The following is a 21,079-nucleotide window of genomic DNA, read 5'->3' on the forward strand; positions in this document are numbered from 1 at the left end:
CTACAAATCTTTGTGTTTCCGTTTATCGATTTATTTATGGCTTTATTGTCCATATTTGCACTTTTAAAAATTGTATGGTCATGAAAATTTGCCATGAAGTCATGGGAAAAGTCATGAAAAACCTAAAAAGGTGGGCCGACTCCACAATAATAACTATGGGCTCTATCTTACACCCTGTGCAAGACACGTTGCTATGCTCAATGCGATCTTACACCCCGCCAACAGTCTATTTTCACCCCTTTTCCATCTGCCTTGTTTAAATGGACGGCGTGGTGGTTTGGAAATAAGGTGTATTCAGATAAATTTCTGGTTTATTGCTATTTTGGCTACGGAAAACTCATGTGCTCCACTGACTGAATAAAACCCTGACAAAAGTCTACAGTCAGACATTCCCAGGCGCAACTTTTAAATCAACAGAAAACAAAATACTAACTAGAATAACATTGCTGTTCCTCTGCTGAGATACACAAAAGCATTGCACTGTTAAAATAGCAATCCGCTAAAATCAGAGCACATCTGGCTCTTAAAGGGAATGACAAGTGACACTCTGATTGGTTTATTGGGTGGCACTCCATTCCTCTATAACAGTTCAAAAACATGGAAATCAGGTCAATTGCATAGTCTAAATTGCCCATAAAAATTGTAATACTCTAAATTGACTGATGTGTGTGTGGTATGTCTGTAAGTTTGTTTGTGTGTGTAAGTGTAAGTATGATTGTGTACCTAGATATTATTTGGTAAATGCTTTAGTGCTGGGTGCAGTCTTCCAGGTGGACGGGGGTTGTTTCCGGTTGAGAGTACGCTGTGCGCTATTGGCTGCCACTTCTCACCAGTGTGTTGGATGAGTGCCTAGTATAAATGGTTGTGTTTAAAATGTGAAAAGTGTAAAGAGTCCTTGGGTTTGGGGATGGCGCTATATGAATGTAACTTCATTCATTCATTATTGCGCGTTAGGACCCAAAACACACCCATGATTAATTAAGAGAATTAGTACATGCCTTTTTTGTTGAGTTTTGAGACGCACAAGGTGTACTTTTCCTGTCGTTACGATAGCAAAGACATCCTGACACGCCATAAATCAAGCTGTACAGTTGCACAGTTGACGTTTCACCTACGAATGGGATTGAATAAAAGCTCTGGTAGGCGTAATGGGTACGTGACTGTATTTGTGAGGCCAATTAATCAGATCAGATTAATTTCCCCAGGTGTGAATGCAGTAATCACACTCTACAGGTGCACAGAGTGCCTTGTGAGGAGGAGATGGTTTTGTAAATCTTCTAAACAAATTATCTGACCTCAATCCAACATAACTATCAATACAAAAATAAAAAAAAATGGCATGTTTCAACTAAATGCAAAATAACATGGTGGTAAATAAACTGTAATAATGCATTTAAGGATTTTACACCCCCACGCTCAGCACTTAACCCTTTCAGACCTGAATTATGTTCCAATAAAAAGGAAATTTATAATAGTCTTAAAAGAAATAAAAATGAAATTATTAAAATGAATAATAACAAATAATAATCCAAAAATAACCAATAACATCATAATAAAAGTCTTCTAAATCACATCAAAGTAGTAAAAATTAACTCTTACTTGGCTCTAGTGCTGCCATGCCCTAATGTTGCTGTGAGTTGCACTGAGTTGCAGTGGGCGGGGCTAAGCTACTGTAAATTTTTCATTGGCTTGTTTTATGTTCTATTCTGATGGATAATAGGCTTTAATTCGTATAATTTGCAACAAAAACATAAGAAAAATAAAGCAGAAAGGGTTAAATACTCAATAAATTAAATCAATGGCCAATTGGTCCAACACAAAATGGTTTTACAAGTTTATTTTCACAATTTTTGCATAATTTAAAGTGTAACATTCATAATGGTCGTATGAATTAAAGAACATACATTAAAAGTTAAGCATCAAACAAATGGAAGACATTATAAATAAGATAAAAGTCGATTAATGAAAGTGTAGAGCAGAAACAGGTCCTGATAAAGGGATTAATGATCTATACTCCCGCGCTGGATAGTGTTTGTAGTGCCGTGTACTGTATACAGTAAGTGGGGTTTATTTGAGGCCGTGTTGAGCTTCTCTGTGTCTCCTCAGGTCCACTTTACGCTGGAAGCCTTTAGCACACAGGTCGCAGCCGAACGGCTTGAACCCGGTGTGTTTGCGGCTGTGTGTGATGAGGTTGGAGCTCTGGCTGAACGCTTTTCCACACACCTGACATTTGTGGGGCTTTTCACCTGGAAATACACACAAAAAATAAAGATATATTAATTATTAACATGGGTTTTTATCAGAATACAGTGCATTTTGGCCTGGAGTGTCGAGTAATCAAGTACAATTACTTTTATATCTTACTGAAGTAGAAATGTTGTTTATCTCTACTTATTTTTACATTTTCACACAATTATCTGAAGTGTCTACTTCTTACATTTAAAAAATATGCTAAATATGTAACAATAATGCGCTGAAACTGGTAAATATGTAACAATAATGTGCTAAAATAGGCTAATATGTAACAATTCTATGCTTTAAAAGGCTGTTATGTAACTTTTCTGTGCTAACATAGGCTAATATGTAACAATAATGCACTGAAACTGGTAAATATAATGTATAATGTAACAATAATGTGCTAAAATAGGCTAATATGTAACAATGATTTGCTAAAATATGCCAATGTGTAACAATTTTGCCCTAAAACAGGTTAATATGTAACAATTATGCACTTAAATAGGTAAATGTAACAATTCAGTGATAAAATAGGCTAATATGCAACAATTCTGCAGTACAAAAGGCTAATATGTAACATAAATATGCTGAAACAAGTAAATATGTAACAATTCTGTGCTAAAACAGGTAAACATGTAACAATTATGCGCTAAAATAGGCTAATATGTAACGATTCTGCACTAAAACAGGTAAATATGTAACAATTTTGTGGTAAAATAAACTAATAGGTAAATATTATTCGCTAAAACAGACTAATAATGTGAATTTTTTGGCAAATAAGTTATTGTGTGCTAAAACAGGCCAATATTTAGCAATTATAGGCTGCAAAAAGCTAATTATGTGGTATTTTTTGGCAATTTCGTACTACTTTGGTAAAGCAGTCTAGCTAATTGATAACATCGATAGCAAGCAAGCAGGATAATAGCTAAACAATTCTGAGCTAAAATAGAATAATAATGTGACATTTTAGATGAATCTGTTATATTGTGCTAAAACAGACCAATATGTAGGAATTATATGCTGCAAAAAGCTAATTCTGTAATATTTTAGGTAATTTGTAACTACTGTGGTAAAGCAGTCTAGTTAATAGATAGCAAGTGAGCTAACAGCTAAACAATTCTGTGCTAAAATAGGCTAATATGTAACAATACTCTGCTAAAATAAGCCAATATGTTACTAAAATGTGCTAAAACCAGTAAATATGTAACAATAATGGGCTAAACACGTAAAATATAACAATAATGGGCTAAAATAGGCTAATATGTTACTATAATGCCCTAAAACAGGTAAATATATTAGGAAAATGGGTACTACTGTGGCAAAAAGACTAGCTAATAGATAGCAAGCAAGCATGCTAAAAAGCTAAACAGGTTTGTGCTAAAATAGGCCAATAGGCAACAATTCTGTGCTAAAACAGGTGAATGTGTAACAATAATGTGCTAAAATATGCCAATATGTAACAATTCTGTGCTAAAACAGGTGAATGTGTAACAATTATGCACTAAAATAGGTAAATGTGACAATTCAGTGATAAAATAGGCTAATTTGCAACAGTTCTGCAGTACAAAAGGCTAATATATAACAAACATATACTGAAACAAGTACATATGTAACATTTCTGTGCTAAAACAGGTACATATGTTACAATAATGTGCAAAAAAAGGCTAATGTTTAACAATTCTGCACTACAATAGGCTAATATGTAACAATTCTGCCCTAAAACATGTTAATATGTAAAAATTCTGTGCTAAAATAGGCTAATATGTTACAATAATATTCTAAAACAGTTAAATATGTAACAATAAAGTCCTAAAATAGACTAATTGTGTGGTATTTTACTTCGGAAAGCTATGATTATGTGATTTTGTGATTAACCGTTTCTTCCTTTATTCTCATTTTAGAAAATGAAGAAACAAACGTTCCATTGTTGAGTAATATGCTAATATTTATTGTCTAGCCTCTGAGTAATGTTTTAAACATTATTTTACGTAAAAAATCGTAATGTGTGACATCACATATATATATATATATATATATATATATATATATATACACATACAATACACATACAGCTCAATCATTCATGCTTTTGGGTTTTGGCGGTTTGGCTGCAGCTAATATTGACCAAACTTCTCAGAAACGAGGTGAAAACGGAGAAGTTAGCCACACCGCTAGACTCTGAGTAATTTAGTACCAGTATATATTGCGTAAGAACTCTTACGTACAGGGTGGGTGATCAGTCATATCAGACTGTATTTTAACCTGTAGCTCCAGTCTGTGGCTGTGATTGTTATTTTTGGTATTGTAAGTGTGTAGGTGTGATTGTTATTTTATATATTTATATATATTGTAAGTGTGTAGGTGTGATTGTTATTTTATATATTTATATATATTGTAAGCGTGTAGGTGTGATTGTTATTTTATATATTTATATATATTGTAAGTGTGTAGGTGTGATTGTTATTTTATATATTTATATATATAGTAAGTGTGTAGGTGTGATTGTTATTTTATATATTTATATATATTGTAAGCGTGTAGGTGTGATTGTTATTTTATATATTTATATATATTGTAAGTGTGTAGGTGTGATTGTTATTTTATACATTTATATATATTGTAAGTGTGTAGGTGTGATTGTTATTTTATACATTTATATATATTGTAAGTGTGTAGGTGTGATTCTTATTTTATATATTTATATATATTGTAAGTGTGTAGGTGTGATTCTTATTTTATATATTTATATATATAGTAAGTGTGTAGGTGTGATTGTTATTTTATATATTTATATATATAGTAAGTGTGTAGGTGTGATTGTTATTTTATATATTTATATATATTGTAAGTGTGTAGGTGTGATTCTTATTTTATATATTTATATATATAGTAAGTGTGTAGGTGTGATTCTTATTTTATATATTTATATATATTGTAAGTGTGTAGGTGTGATTGTTATTTTATATATTTATATATATTGTAAGTGTGTAGGTGTGATTGTTATTTTATATATTTATATATATAGTAAGTGTGTAGGTGTGATTGTTATTTTATATATTTATATATATAGTAAGTGTGTAGGTGTGATTGTTATTTTATATATTTATATATATTGTAAGTGTGTAGGTGTGATTGTTATTTTATATATTTATATATATTGTAAGTGTGTAGGTGTGATTGTTATTTTATATATTTATGTATATTGTAAGTGTGTAGGTGTGATTCTTATTTTATATATTTATATATATAGTAAGTGTGTAGGTGTGATTGTTATTTTATATATTTATATATATTGTAAGTGTGTAGGTGTGATTCTTATTTTATATATTTATATATATTGTAAGTGTGTAGGTGTGATTCTTATTTTATATATTTATATATATAGTAAGTGTGTAGGTGTGATTCTTATTTTATATATTTATATATATAGTAAGTGTGTAGGTGTGATTCTTATTTTATATATTTATATATATTGTAAGTGTGTAGGTGTGATTGTTATTTTATATATTTATATATATTGTAAGTGTGTAGGTGTGATTCTTATTTTATATATTTATATATATAGTAAGTGTGTAGGTGTGATTCTTATTTTATATATTTATATATATTGTAAGTGTGTAGGTGTGATTCTTATTTTATATATTTATATATATTGTAAGTGTGTAGGTGTGATTCTTATTTTATATATTTATATATATTGTAAGTGTGTAGGTGTGATATATTGGTACCTGTGTGTATAAAGGTGTGTTTCTTCATGTCTGATTTCTGGTGGAATCTCTTGCCGCAGTACGGGCAGGCGAACGGCCGAGTGTCCGAGTGGATAAGGACGTGGGTGGACAGCGTGGACGACCTCTTAAAACTTTTCCCGCAGATTTTACAGCTGAAAATCCTTTCCTGGTAAAATATATACACATAATTAAATCAGTATTTAATTTAAATATTAGTATTAATCAAGAAATTTGCTTTAACAGCTTAAAATGACGTAGAGTACGGTAGATGATACAAACCCTTTTTTCTGCAGTAAAATAACTTTAAAATAAGTAAAATAACTCTACTTATTATAAATTCTGCATGTTTGAAAATAGACGTAAAAGAAACTAAAGGTTTGGAGGAGATAAACTGGTTGATTTGTATTCAGAAAATTATTGATTTTACTTGATTTACTTAATTAAAATTAAAATTATGCTTTTCAGTAATGTTCCTTATCGAACATTAACCCTTTTAGACTCTGCATCCATTACAATGGACATCCAATTGTAATTTTCCAATTATTTTGTTGCACATAACACTTAGTGAGACCTGTTGTTAATCAGAATAGACTATAAATAAGCCAATGAAAAAGTTTAAAAGTTTAAATAGTATAAGCTCCGCCCACTACATGGTCATTCGGATGGGAATAAAATCACAGAGGACCCCAATAAAACACCTGAGAAACGAATCCTGTCAGGTTAGGGCTTTAGATGAACAAACCTACAAGACCGCTCTGTTTTTATAACTAAAACTTTTATCTCATCTTTATTTTAGACAGTATTTACTGAACTTTGATTTTTTAAATCCTGTTTTTGTCTTTAGGTACTATAGTGCAATTACACATTGTCACCAGAGAGGTCGCTACATCCACAAATCCCACAAAATTACAGACTGTCACTTTAAAAAGTTTAACTTTTTAATGTTTTTAATATATTATACCAATAAATTAGCAATTAATTCTGTCTTAATTCTATGTTTTGTCCATACCTGTGAGTGAACGGCTCGGTGTTGTTCCAGACTGACGGCGTGACCGAACGTTTTTCCGCACGTCTCGCAGGCGAAGGGTCTGGAGCCGCTGTGGGACCGTCGTACGTGAACTTCCAAACCATGAGGGGTGGAAAACGCCTGCAGAAGATCCAACAGTGGTTCAGATGGTTTAGATCATCTGTAAGTATTTTTTATGCTACTACTTAATCATAGTTGCACAACTCTGTAGTTATGAAATGAAAGGGGTGCAGAAACCTCTTTTTTATGTACCTACGATAGACGTAGACTAAAACCCTACACCCAACACCCAACCAACCACTGCATGGGGTACCACAGTAACCACTTGTTGGTGCCCTAGCAACCAATATGTAACTCTATTGCAACCTTGAGGATCTCGTTATGCATCCAAAAAACATCAAACAGTTGCAACTTCATAGCAACCACCTAGCAAAAAGCCTAGTGACCATGTAGCAACAGCCTAGCAACCACCTGGAAGTGGGAACCACAACTTAATTGCAACCACTTAGCGGCAGCATAGAATGTTAATGGGGTGCCTATGAGACACATACAGCAGTAACACCAAAGCAACCACCTGTACTACCACAGTAACCACTTAATAACACCCTAGAAAACATTAAGTAACTCCACTGGAACCACTCTGAAGACCATTGCATCCATCTAGCAGTGCCATAGCCACCGTTTAAATCACTGTTTAGCTAGTGATCGTGCAGCAACTGTCTAGAAATTGCCTGGAAGTTTTAACCACAACTCAATAGCAACTGCTAGTAACACCACAGCAACCACCTAGGAAAACCCTATTGAAACAAATGCAAAGTAGTAATGGGAATACAGTTTAATGGCACCTATAGGGGACTGGAACTGCAATGTTCTCAAATGGAAAGGGCACCCTTTGGAACATTTTCTTTTACGAGTGGCATAGAAGGCACTTCATAACGTCCATCATTATCTCCACCAGAACACCATATCCACTAGGATACTTTGTCTGTTTTCTGACACTTAAGAGGGCACTTTAGCAACACATTTTAACCATGGTGCAACAGAGGGGGTAGTTGCCCCCCTGCCCTCTGCTATACCAGAGCACCTATAGATGGCACTTCTTAATGGCACCCTTTTCTTCCCCCCAACAAGGGCAGCTAGTAGGGCACTTTGGCGGCACTTGAGTCCACCAGGGCACCTAGCAACACCATAGGCACTAGGACACTTTGTCTCTTTTCTGACACTCTAGAGGGCACTTTAGTGTCACTTTTTCAATCATGGGGAAGCAGGGGTGCACCCTTGCAGGTACTTAATTACTTTGTTTCCCCACAACAAGGGCAGATATTATGGCACTTTGGCGACAGTTGAGTCCACCAGTGCAACTAGCAACACTATAGCAACCACCAAATATGATCCATAAATGGGCACCATATCATAATTTATTGCATGCAGAGGCACCCAAGGTTGCATTCAATCCCTTTTTGTCCCCACAAAAAGGGTATCCAATAGGGCACTAGGCGACACTTGTCCCTATCATGTCAAACATGCCCCCCATACCCCCCTCTTGAGTCCACCAATGCACCTAGCAAGACCATAGCAACCACCTAGCAACTGCTTAGCAGTCCCATATTAGCAACCTTGTGCACCATCGCAACTGCATAGCAGTTGACCTTGTGGTCATGTAGCCACATCTAACATCCCAACTGCCTGCAAGTGTGAACCACAACTCCATAGCAACCACCCAGCAAAACCATGCTCACGCTTATACGTTTTTCTGCACATTACCTTCGTACACTTCACACACTTGTAGGAGCTGTTGAGCTGAAGGCGAGTGTAGAGTAGATCAGGCTGTACTTCAGGCTCAGAGGTCTCGCTGATGGTCTTGAACTCAGAGTAATAGCTTCTGGTGTGACTGTCCAGTAGATCGTGGCTCAGCTGCCTGTACTTGTGGCAGTAACCCCCGTTAGATACCGGCTGAACCTCCGTCTTCCTCTCTGAACCGCTGTAAAAGCTCAGGGGAAGACGGTTAAAGGGCTGGATGAAGCGTCTGAGCTCAGATCTGGTCCAATCACACGGGCGGAAGGTGATGTCGAACGGTTGGAGGTCGTCCGGTGACGATACAGGACATTCTTCATTGTCTGTTTAGAGGAAATATACAGTTTAATATCATTATTTGTCAGGAATATTCTCCCTGTATCCAGTCAGGTTTATATGTATTTGGGCAGCAACACAATTAGAGTTGTTTTTGAGTTGATTAAAATTCTAATAGTAGCAATGGTAACTAGAACTTTTGATTGAGTTGAATTGATTGCTAAGTTAGCGTCGTTGCTCAAATGCTATGTTTTGCTCTATTAAAACTGTATTAAAGTGATGCTTAAGCAACACCTATTCAATCATATTGCAGTCTAGCTCCACCCACTTATTATATAGTAGTTAGCTCCACCCTCTAATCCTCCCCCATTAATAATATTGCCCCACCCATTAATTATATTTAGCACACAGCAGTTTAGCTACACCCACTAATCTTATAGTGGAAAGGCTCTACTTATTCAGTATACAGCAGTTTAGCTCCACCCATTCAGCATACATCAGTTTAGCCCCTCCCATTCAACGTACAGTAGTTTTGCTCCATCTATTAAACCTACAGCATTTTAGCTCCACCCATTCAGCCTACTACAGTTTAGCCCCCCCATTCATTACATTTAGGCTACAGCAGTTAAGCTCCACCCATTAATCCTATACCAGTTTAGCTCCACCCATTAATTATTTTCAGCCTACAGCTGTTTAGCTCCACCCATTAATTATATTTAACCTATACCAGATAAGCCCCTCCCATTATTTATATTCAGCCTGCAGCAGTTTAGCTCCACCCATGAAGCATATTCAGCCTACAGCAGTTTAGCTCCACCCATTAATTATATTTAGCCGATACCAGTTAAGCCCCACCCATTTATTATATTCAGCCTACAGCAATTTAGCTCCACACATTAATTATATTCAGCCTATAGCAGTTTAGCTCCATCCATTAAGCATATTCAGCCTATAGCAGTTTAGCTCCACTAGAGGTCTGCACTCCCGCGGGAGTCCCGCGGGACCCGCGGGACCCGTCAGAATATGTTGCGGCGCGGGACAAAACTGAATTGTTATTGGCGGGAGCGGTAATTTAATCAATACAGGCCATGCGGGAGCGGGACCACATTAACATGTGGTCCCGCTCCCGCAAATTGATAAATAGTTAAGAAAATTATAATAATCACGCTATGATTCCCATGCAAGCAACAAAAAAACACAAGAAAAATCTCTCGGAGGATGGACACACACACACACATTTTCAGCATCTCCAGCAGGCGTGTGCAGAGGAGGGGGGGGGGGGGGGGGGAGGGGGGTGTGTAATTTAAAGGACGACATTTACTATACTGGTGCAAAATAATAATAATAATAATAATAATAATAATAATAATAATAATAATAATAATAATAACAATAATAATAATAACAATAACAATAACATTGTTATTGTTATTATTATTATTGTTATTATTATTATTATTATTATTAATAATAATAATACAAATATTAATTAAACTAATTGAATTTAATTTTATATATTTTTACATTTATTATTTTATATAATATAGATCCACTTCTAATCCACTTCTAGGATTCTTGATGCACCTGATGGCATGTGTTTGGACTGCGAACTGAATTGCTGTTTTAATAAATACATATGTAAATTTGAAGCACTAAATGTAATTAATTCAATTCATATTAGGACTGCGGGACGGGAGCGGCGGGAATGTGTATGTGGCGGGCGGGAGCGGGATTAAAAGAAGTGATTTTTTTGCGGGAGCGGGCGGGAGCGGGACAAAAAGACGCGGGAGCGGGCGGGAGCGGGTTTAAAAAAACAGTCCCGCGCAGACCTCTAAGCTCCACCCATTAAGTATATTCAGCCTATAGCAGTTTAGCTCCATCCATTAAGCATATTCAGCCTATAGCAGTTTAGCTCCACCCATTAAGCATATTCAGCCTATAGCAGTTTAGCTCCACCCATTAAGTATATTCAGCCTATAGCAGTTTAGCTCCATCCATTAAGCATATTCAGCCTATAGCAGTTTAGCTCCACCCATTAAGCATATTCAGCCTACAGCAGTTTAGCTCCACCCATTAAGTATATTCAGCCTATAGCAGTTTAGCTCCACATATTAATTATATTCAGCCTACAGCAATTTAGCCCCACCCATTAATTATATTCAGCCTATAGCAGTTTAGCTCCACCCATTAATTATATTTAGCCTATACCAGTTAAGCCCCACCCATTAATTATATTCAGCCTATAGCAGTTTAGCTCCACATATTAAGCATATTCAGCCTATAGCAGTTTAGCTCCACCCATTAAGTATATTCAGCCTATAGCAGTTTAGCTCCACATATTAATTATATTCAGCCTACAGCAATTTAGCCCCACCCATTAATTATATTCAGCCTATAGCAGTTTAGCTCCACATATTAAGCATATTCAGGCTATACCAGTTGAGCCCCATCCATTAATTATATTCAGCCTAGAGCAGCTTGCTCCACCCATTCAGCCTACAGAAGTTTAACCCCACCAATTCAGCACATAAAGGTTTAGCCCCTCCCTTTCAACCTACAGAAGTTTAACTCCACCTATTAAGTATATTCAGCCTACACCAGTTTAGCTCCACCCATTAATTATATTCAGCTTGTAGCAGTTTAGCCCCACCCATTAATTATATTAAGCCTAAAGCAGCTTGCTCCACCCATTCAGCCTACAGAAGTTTAACCCCACCAATTCCGCATATAGAAGTTTAGCCCCTCCCTTTCAACCTACAGTAGTTTAGCTCCACCCATTAAACATATTTAGCCTACAGCAGTTTAGCCCCACCCATTAATTATATTCAGCCTACAGCAGTTTAGCTCCACTATTACAGTCTACTACAGTTTAGCTCCACCCATTCGATCCTACTGCAATTTAGCTCCACCTGTTTAGTGTATAACTGTTTAGCTCCACCCATTTAGCCTACAGCAGTTTAGCTCCACCTATTAAGTATATTCAGCCTACATCAGTTTAACCCCACCCATTCAGCCTACAGAAGTTTAGCCACGGCTATTCAACCTACTGTAGTTTAGCTCCTCCTTCTACTTATCCTACAGCAGTTTAGCTCCACCCATTCAACCTACTGCAGTTTAGCCCCACTAATTCATTGCACAATAGTTAAGCTCCTCCCATTAGACCTACAGCAGTTTAGCCCCACCCATTAAGCATATTTAGACTGTAGCAATTAAGCTCCACTCACTAATCCTGTATCATTTTAGCTCCACCCATTCAGTTTACTGCAGTTAAGCCCCACCCACTAATCCTACAGAAGTTTAGCTCCACCCATTTAAACACTGAATATGACTTTATACAGGTGAATAGATCATAAAGGCTTGACCTTAGTGACCTTTACTATATATTTATTTTTATATTCTATATCTATAATTTATAGTCGTTGTAAAAATGAACCTGTTTTTTAATTTACAGGTGATTAAATATCGGTACCTGGTGACGCAGACGGAGATCGCCGCCTCCACAGCTCCTCCTCCTGGTCTGAAGGTCGATCACACACACTGTCCCCACAGCTGAGGGACCTCCAGGACTCCTCGTGGTCGGAGGGCCGGTCGCACACACTCCCGCCGCAGCTCAGGGGCGAGTGCTGGGGGCAGTTATCCGCGGTGTGAACAGCGCCACCTTCGGGCGAGTGCCGACCTGCATCCTCACAGCACTGCGACACACCTCCCACCTGGAGTTCTGCACAGGTACAATCAGAAACAGGTCATTTCTGTGGGTGTAGGAACCAAAAATAGTCCTAATTAGTTGTTTTAATTTACTTTGCTTGATTTTGCACCAGAGATATTAAACTAAAATATAGAGCAGATATGATCTGGTTAGTGGGTTGATATTAAAGGGCCCAAAATATAACTTTTATATATGTATATTTAGTGCTGTCAAATGTTAATGGCCGCAAATAAATTGGAAACTTTAAATAGACCAATCACGTCACCAAGTTTGGTCGCAACCTTCTCCTGTACTTTACTTAATTTTTGCAGTACATCACATTTTAGCGTTCTTTTTTTTTTTTGCATTCTTTTAGCTTTTTTGTGTGTTTTTTAGCGTTTCTTAGCATTTTTTGTGCATTTTTTGCGTTTTTTTTAACAGTTTCTAGCTTTTTTTTTTTTAGCTTTTTTGTGTTTTTTAGCATTTCTTATAGTTTTTTTTAGCATTTTTTTGTAATTTTTTTTTTTTACCGTTTCTAGCTTTTTTTTTTTTTGCTGTATTTAGCAACAAAAACACTCTCTCCCTCTCTCTGACACACACACTGAGCTGCTGGCATTTTTTCTTTTGGAAGTTGATGAATGTGGAATATGGAGCTAGAGTTCACTTCCTTTATTGCAGCTCTCCTTGTCCTTCTTTTTTTTGTCTTTCTTCTAATACAAGGAAGTACTAGCACTTCTTTTTTTATTACCTTTTATAATCAGTTGACACCACCATACAGTATTTAATACAGTAGCTTGCAAAAGTATTCGTATCTCTTAAACCTTTTCACATTTTGTCATCTTACATCCACAAACTTAATTTTTTTATTTCATTGAGATTTTTTAAGTGATAGAGCAACACAAAGTAGCACATAATTGTGAGATGGAATGAAAATGATTGAAGTGGATGGAAAATGATGGTTTTAAGGTTTAATGTATGGTGGAAAAGTAACACTGCTCATCACCATAAACACACCATCTCCACTGTGAAACATGGTGGTGGCAGCATCATGCTGTAGAGATGCTTTTCTTTACCAGAGACAGAAATACGAAGCTGGTAAGAGTTGATGGGAAAATGAATAGAGAATCCTGTTGAATGCTGCTAAAAAGACTTGAGACTGGGAAGGAGAGAGACCTTCCGTCAAGATGATGACCCTAAACATAGAGCCAGCTAAAACAATGTTCATGTGTTAAAAATTCATTCAAAGTCCTAAAAGCTCTCCGTCCAACCTGGCTGAGCTTCAGCTGTTTTATAAAGAAGAATGAGCAAAAATCTCAATCTCTAAATGCGCAAAGCTGATTGAGATGAACCCCAAAAGACTTGCAGCTGTAATTGCATACAAAAAAACAATGTGTCTTTTTCGTTCCACTTCACGATTATGTGCTAGTTTGTGTTGGTCTATCACTTAAAATCTCAATAAAACTAATTTTAGTTTATTTTTATAAGGTGATAAAATGTGAAAAGCTTAAAGGGGTATGAATACTTTTGCAAGACTTTTGCACACTCTCTTCAGAGAAGCAATACAACTCAATGGCACTCTTCCCAACCTTAATTTTAAGTCATTAAATGAAATTAATAAATGCCAATACTGATATACTGCACCTGCACAGGCGTGAGTTAGCAGGGTCTGGAGCTGGAGGGCTTCGTCCTCTAAGCTTCGGGGTTGGTGATAGCTGTGTGCACGTTTACTCTTCACCAAAAACGACCTTGGCATGGTGATCAGTCTTCTCAAGGTCAAATATCACGACCTTCAGGAGCTGTGCTGTTAGAAGGGTGAGATTTAGAAAAATGGAAAAATAGAAAAATACACTGATTTAGCATTAAAACCACAGCCTGATTCATAAGCAGAGCCATGTAAGGTCATACGCACTGGTGAAAAAAATATATATATACTTAATTGTACTTTAAACATATTGAGAAATGTCTAAGTATGCTGTAAATATACTTATATAACAGATTTATGTACTAACTTAAAATATATTAAAAGTATGTTAGTATTATATATTATGCTTTCATGTTTAAAAAAGTAAAATTTAATCATACTTTTTAAAAGTACAATATAGTGTAACTGAAGTACCCTTTTTTCATTTAATGTAATTCTGTATACTTATACTTTGAAAATACTTATTTACAAATATACTTTTTTTACATTTTGAGCAAAGCGTGTTAAAAACAACCATTACAGTAGTTCATTTAAAGTCAAGTACAATGTATCATGTAACTTTTTAGAAAGTTAATTAAATGACTAATTACTAGTAAATTTTAAATGTTAAAACACGCTAAACATTGTAGTACAGTATATTAAAATATATTTTTATACCCAACAAAGTATAGAACAATACTAAAAGTGTGCTACTTACAAAAGACAGGAACAAGAAGCATATATTTTTATAAATATATTTTACATTAATTCTATATATTCCTGGTGTTTAATAATAATTATACAGTTATAGAACAATATTGGAAGTGTGCTACATACAAAGACAGAAACAAGAAGCATATATTTTTATAAATATATTTTACATTAATTCTATATATTCCTGGTGTTTAATAATAATGATACAGTTATAGAACAATATTGGAAGTGTGCTACTTACAAAAGACAGGAACAAGAAGCATATATTTTTATAAATATATTTCACATTAATTCTTAGTATATTCCTGGTGTTTAATAATAATTATACAGTTATAGAACAATATTGGAAGTGTGCTACTTACAAAAGACAGGAACAAGAAGCATATATTTTTATAAATATATTTCACATTAATTCTTAGTATATTCCTGGTGTTTAATAATAATTATACAGTTATAGAACAATATTGGAAGTGTGCTACATACAAAAGACAGAAACAAGAAGCATATATTTTTATAAATATATTTTACATTAATTCTATATATTCCTGGTGTTTAATAATAACGATACAGTTATAGAACAATATTGGAAGTGTGCTACGTACAAAAGACAGGAACAAGAAGCATATATTTTTATAAATATATTTTACATTAATTCTATATATTCCTGGTGTTTAATAATAACGATACAGTTATAGAACAATATTGGAAGTGTGCTACGTACAAAAGACAGGAACAAGAAGCATATATTTTTATAAATATATTTTGCATTAATTCTATATATTCCTGGTGTTTAATAATAACGATACAGTTATAGAACAATATTGGAAGTGTGCTACGTACAAAAGACAGGAACAAGAAGCATATATTTTTATAAATATATTTTACATTAATTCTATATATTCCTGGTGTTTAATAATAATGATACAGTTATAGAACAATATTGGAAGTGTGCTACTTACAAAAGACAGGAACAAGAAGCATATATTTTTATAAATATATTTCACATTAATTCTTAGTATATTCCTGGTGTTTAATAATAATTATACAGTTATAGAACAATATTGGAAGTGTGCTACATACAAAAGACAGAAACAAGAAGCATATATTTTTATAAATATATTTTACATTAATTCTATATATTCCTGGTGTTTAATAATAACGATACAGTTATAGAACAATATTGGAAGTGTGCTACGTACAAAAGACAGGAACAAGAAGCATATATTTTTATAAATATATTTTACATTAATTCTATATATTCCTGGTGTTTAATAATAACGATACAGTTATAGAACAATATTGGAAGTGTGCTACGTACAAAAGACAGGAACAAGAAGCATATATTTTTATAAATATATTTTGCATTAATTCTATATATTCCTGGTGTTTAATAATAACGATACAGTTATAGAACAATATTGGAAGTGTGCTACGTACAAAAGACAGGAACAAGAAGCATATATTTTTATAAATATATTTTACATTAATTCTATATATTCCTGGTGTTTAATAATAACGATACAGTTATAGAACAATATTGGAAGTGTGCTACGTACAAAAGACAGGAACAAGAAGCATATATTTTTATAAATATATTTTACATTAATTCTATATATTCCTGGTGTTTAATAATAATGAGACAGTTGTAATACTAATTTATTAAATGTATTATAATTTTACTATAAGTATATTTAAAATATATGGTTACATACATGAAGTAGTTTATGTATGTTTAAATGTTACTTAAGTATATTTAAAATACTTCCATTTTAGTACAGTTAAGTATTATTTTTATAATGTAATTAAAGTAAAATAAGCACAAAAAAAGTAGTTCAATTTTATCACTCTTTAAATATACTGATTTATAATAATGTGGCTACAAGAACACTTTAGTGCACTATAGTATAATAATGCTAAGTATACTTTAACATACTTTTTTTCACTAGGGTGGCCGAGTTCACCACGCCTGTAAAACGTGAGGGCGGATGTATCGTATGGTTCCAGACTGTGGTGGATCTGGTGTGGGCTGAAATACTCTCCCAGAACTCGTACAGGTTTGTAGTTTCTGTGTTTGGTAACTTATCCCGCTCTGCCGGAGCATCAGGGAAACACTATCTCCCCTCATTAATGATGCAAAAACACGAACAGAACCGATACGCAACAGCCTGAGAGCGTACACGACCACGTTATTATATAAACTCAGTGATCAGTGAGTGTCTACCTGTAATTAACTCTATATAACATCAGAATAAACCTACGTAAACTATAATAAACTCAGTGATCAGTGAAAGTGTCTATCTTTTATTAACTCTATATAACATAGACATATAACATTAGAATACTAAACCCAAATAAACATAAAGTCAGTGGTCAGTGATTCTAATGTTATATAGAGTTAATTACAGGTAGACACTCTCACTGATCACTGACTTTATTAGTGTTTATGTGGGCTTAGTATTCTAATGTTATATAGAGTTAATTACAGATAGACACTCTCACTGGCCAGTGACTTTACATGCGATTGGAATAAACCCAAATAAACAGAGTGTCTACCTGTAATTAACTCTATATAACATTAGAATACCAAACCCTTCATAAAAACCATTAATAAAGTCAGTGATCAGTGAGAGAGTCTACCTGTTATTAACTCTATATAACATTAGAATACACCTAATCAAACTATGATAAACTCAGTGTTCAGTGAGAGTGTCTACCTGTAATTAACTCTATATAACATTAGAATAAACCTAAGTAAACTATAATAAACTCAGTGATAAAGTCAGTGGTCAGTGATTCTAATGTTATATAGACTTAAGCACAGGTAGACTCTCACTGATCACTGACTTCAATAATGTTTATTTGGGTTTAGTATTTTAATGTTATATAGAGTTAATCACAGGTAGACACTCTTACTGATCACTGACTTTAACTCTATATAACATTAGAATACTAAACCCAAATAAACTTTAATAAAGTCAGCGGTCAGTGAGAGTGTCTGCCTGTAATTAACTCTATATAACATTAAAATGAACCTAAGTAAACTACAATAAACTCACTCAGTGATCAGTGAGAGTGTCTACCTGTAATTAACTCTATATACCTTAGAATACTAAACCCAAATAAACAATAATAAAGTCAGTGGTCAGTGAGAGTGTCTACCTGTAATTAACTCTATATAACATTAGAATACTAAACACAAATAAACAAAAACATAAAGTCAATGTTCAGTGAGAGTGTCTACCTGTTATTAACTCTATATAACATTAGAATAAACCTAAGTAAACTATAATAAACTCAGTGATCATTGAGAGTGTCTACCTGTAATTAACTCTATATAACATTAGAATAAACCTAAGTGAACTATAATAAACTCAGTGATCATTGAGAGTGTCTACCTGTAATTAACTCTATATAACATTAGAATAAACCTAAGTAAACTATAACAAACTCAGTGTTCAGTGAGAGTGTCTACCTGTAATTAACTCTATATAACATTAGAATAAAACTGCGTAAACTATAATAAACTCAGTATTCAGTGAGAGTGTCTACCTGTAATTAACTTTATATGACATCAGAATAAACCTACGTAAACTATAATAAACTCAGTGATCAGTGAGAGTGTCTACCTGTAATTAACTTTATATGACATCAGAATAAACCTGTGTAAACTATAATAAACTTAGTGATCAGTGAGAGTGTCTACCTGTAATTAACTTTATATAACATTAGAATAAACCTTAGTAAACTATAATAAACTCAGTATTCAGTGAGAGTGTCTATCTGTAATAAACTCTATATAACATTAGAATAATAAACCCAAACAAACAGAAAGGCGTCATTCCATTGTTTCTTCATTCATTTTAAAAAGTGCTCCGGTAATCTGGTATAACGCTGCTTTAGTCCGGTGGAGGAGTGGGCAGGCAGAGAAATGCAAGGATTTTTGCTAGGCTCTTGATCATGAATATTCATACATGCAAATATGTTGCCTCTGATTGGTTAACAACACTGTGACACCAAGAGGCAGCAGGATGAACAACAGTTAGAAACATTTATAACTAATAACAGTCTTTGCAATGACATAAAGTCAGTGATCAGTGAGAGTGTCTACCTGTAATTAACTCTATATAACATTATAATACTAAACCCAAATAAACATAAAGTCAGTGGTCAATGATTCTAATGTTATATAGAGTTAATTACAGATAGACACTCTCATTGATCACTGACTTTATGAATGTTTATTTGGGTTTAGTATTCTTATGTTATATAGATTTAATTACAGGTAGACACTCTCACTGACTTTATGTTTATTTGGGTTTAGTATTCTAATGTTATATAGAGTTAATTACAGGTAGTCACTCTCACTGACCAGTGACTTATATATAAGCATAAAGTCAGTGTTCAGTGAGTGTCTACCTGTAATTAACTCTCTATAACGTAAGAATACTTAACCCAAATAAACACTAATGAAGTCAATAGACACTGAGTGTCTTCTTGTAATTAACTCTATATAACATTAGAATACTAAACCCAAATAAACATAAAGTCAGTGGTCAGTGAAGGGTGTCTACCTGTAATTAACTCTATATAACATTAGAATACTAAACCCTAATAAACAGTAACAAACATAAAGTATATTACAGGTAGACACTCTCACTAAACACTGAGTTTACGTAGGATTAAAATAAACAGAGTGTCTACCTGTAATAAACTCTATATAACATTAGAATACTAAACCCAAACAAACATAAAATTTTGTTACAGGTAGACACTCTCACTGACCACTGACTTTCTGTTTATTTGGGTTTAGTACTCTAATGTCATATAGCGTTAATTACAGGTAGACACTCTCACTAAACACTGACTTTATTAATGTTCATTTGTTTTTTAATGTTAATGTCTAATTTTACCTGTAATTAACTCTAAATAACATTAGAATACTAACATAAATATAAACTATAATAAACTCAGTGTTTAGTGGGAGTATATATCTGTGTATAACTGTAATCTGGCGGGTCAGTTAGATCAGATCTTTTTAAAGCTGTTCGTTCCTCATAAAATCATTGCCTGTGTGCCGAGCTCAAGGTCTGACAGCAAGATAGAACGGATTTCAATCAATGTGGGAAAAAGTTGAGGGCAGCAGCTGTGAGGCTCACAGCGTTCAGCTCACAGCCTCCACAGCTCAATTAACTCAAAAACTATACACCCTATAGAATATACGACTTAAAACTCAGAGAATCAGGGCCGAAAACGTGCAAGGACGCATATAAGAGTGAATTAAACTGAGAATAAAACAGTATAATAATGAAAAAAACATAATAAGCACTTAAAAAGCTTATACAAAAATTATGACTCGGCCGTTTTTCTTATTATAACAATACTGAATGCTTTACAAATGAATTTTTATAAGAATAAAACACTATTAAAGTGAATTAAACAGATAATAAACCATCATAATACTGAATAAAGTGATTATAAGCACAATAAACACTGATATGAATAAGAAGATTCGGCTGTTTTAACTATTGTATCCATAATATAGGCTGTATAAGTGGATTTCTATGAGAATAAAACACTGTAGGAGTGAATTAAAGAGAGAATAAAACAAAATAATAGTGAATAAATGATTATGAATGCACTAAATGTCAATATGAAAATCAAGATTTGGCTGTTTTAACTATTTTATACATAATTTAGGCTGTATGAGTGGATTTCTATAAGAATAAAACACTGTAAGAGTGAATTAAACAGAGAATAGAACAAAATAATAGTGAAAAAAAGTGATTATAAGCACAATAAACGCTGATATGAATATCAAGATTCGGCTGTTTTAACTATTTTATCCATAATATAGGCAGTATGGGTGGATTTCTATGAGAATAAAAATAGTGAAAAAGTGATTATAAGTGCTTAGATATTGATATTATATTATAATTTGG

The 21,079-nt window shown here is 34.0% G+C and overlaps 1 protein-coding gene across 1 annotated transcript; it reads right to left on the reverse strand.

The window, feature by feature from the left end:
- Window positions 1-1,822: 1,822 nt before the first annotated feature.
- Window positions 1,823-14,650, reverse strand: gfi1aa (growth factor independent 1A transcription repressor a). Its single transcript, XM_022678599.2, has 6 exons — window positions 14,387-14,650; window positions 12,530-12,778; window positions 8,755-9,107; window positions 6,973-7,110; window positions 5,964-6,129; window positions 1,823-2,246 (listed from the first exon to the last, which is right to left on the reverse strand). Exons 1-6 carry the CDS (start codon window positions 14,496-14,498, stop codon window positions 2,068-2,070), a joined length of 1,197 nt encoding a protein of 398 aa, XP_022534320.1. The 5' UTR covers window positions 14,499-14,650; the 3' UTR covers window positions 1,823-2,067.
- Between the last annotated feature and the right edge of the window lie 6,429 nt (window positions 14,651-21,079).

This window comes from Astyanax mexicanus, chromosome 4, assembly GCF_023375975.1.
Source record: "Astyanax mexicanus isolate ESR-SI-001 chromosome 4, AstMex3_surface, whole genome shotgun sequence".
NCBI classification, from domain to species: Eukaryota; Metazoa; Chordata; class Actinopteri; order Characiformes; family Acestrorhamphidae; genus Astyanax; species Astyanax mexicanus.

What these genes read in the sequence shown, in the direction of transcription:
- gfi1aa (XM_022678599.2), bottom strand. Translation starts at nt 14,498, where the DNA reads ATGCCAAGGTCGTTTTTGGTGAAGAGTAAACGTGCACACAGCTATCAC. An exon ending in ATCTCCGTCTGCGTCACCAG is followed by an intron (nt 9,108 to 12,529) that starts GTACCGATATTT and finishes TCCTCTAAACAG; the next exon opens with ACAATGAAGAATGTCCTGTA. An exon ending in AGTGTGTGAAGTGTACGAAG is followed by an intron (nt 7,111 to 8,754) that starts GTAATGTGCAGA and finishes GATCTTCTGCAG; the next exon opens with GCGTTTTCCACCCCTCATGG.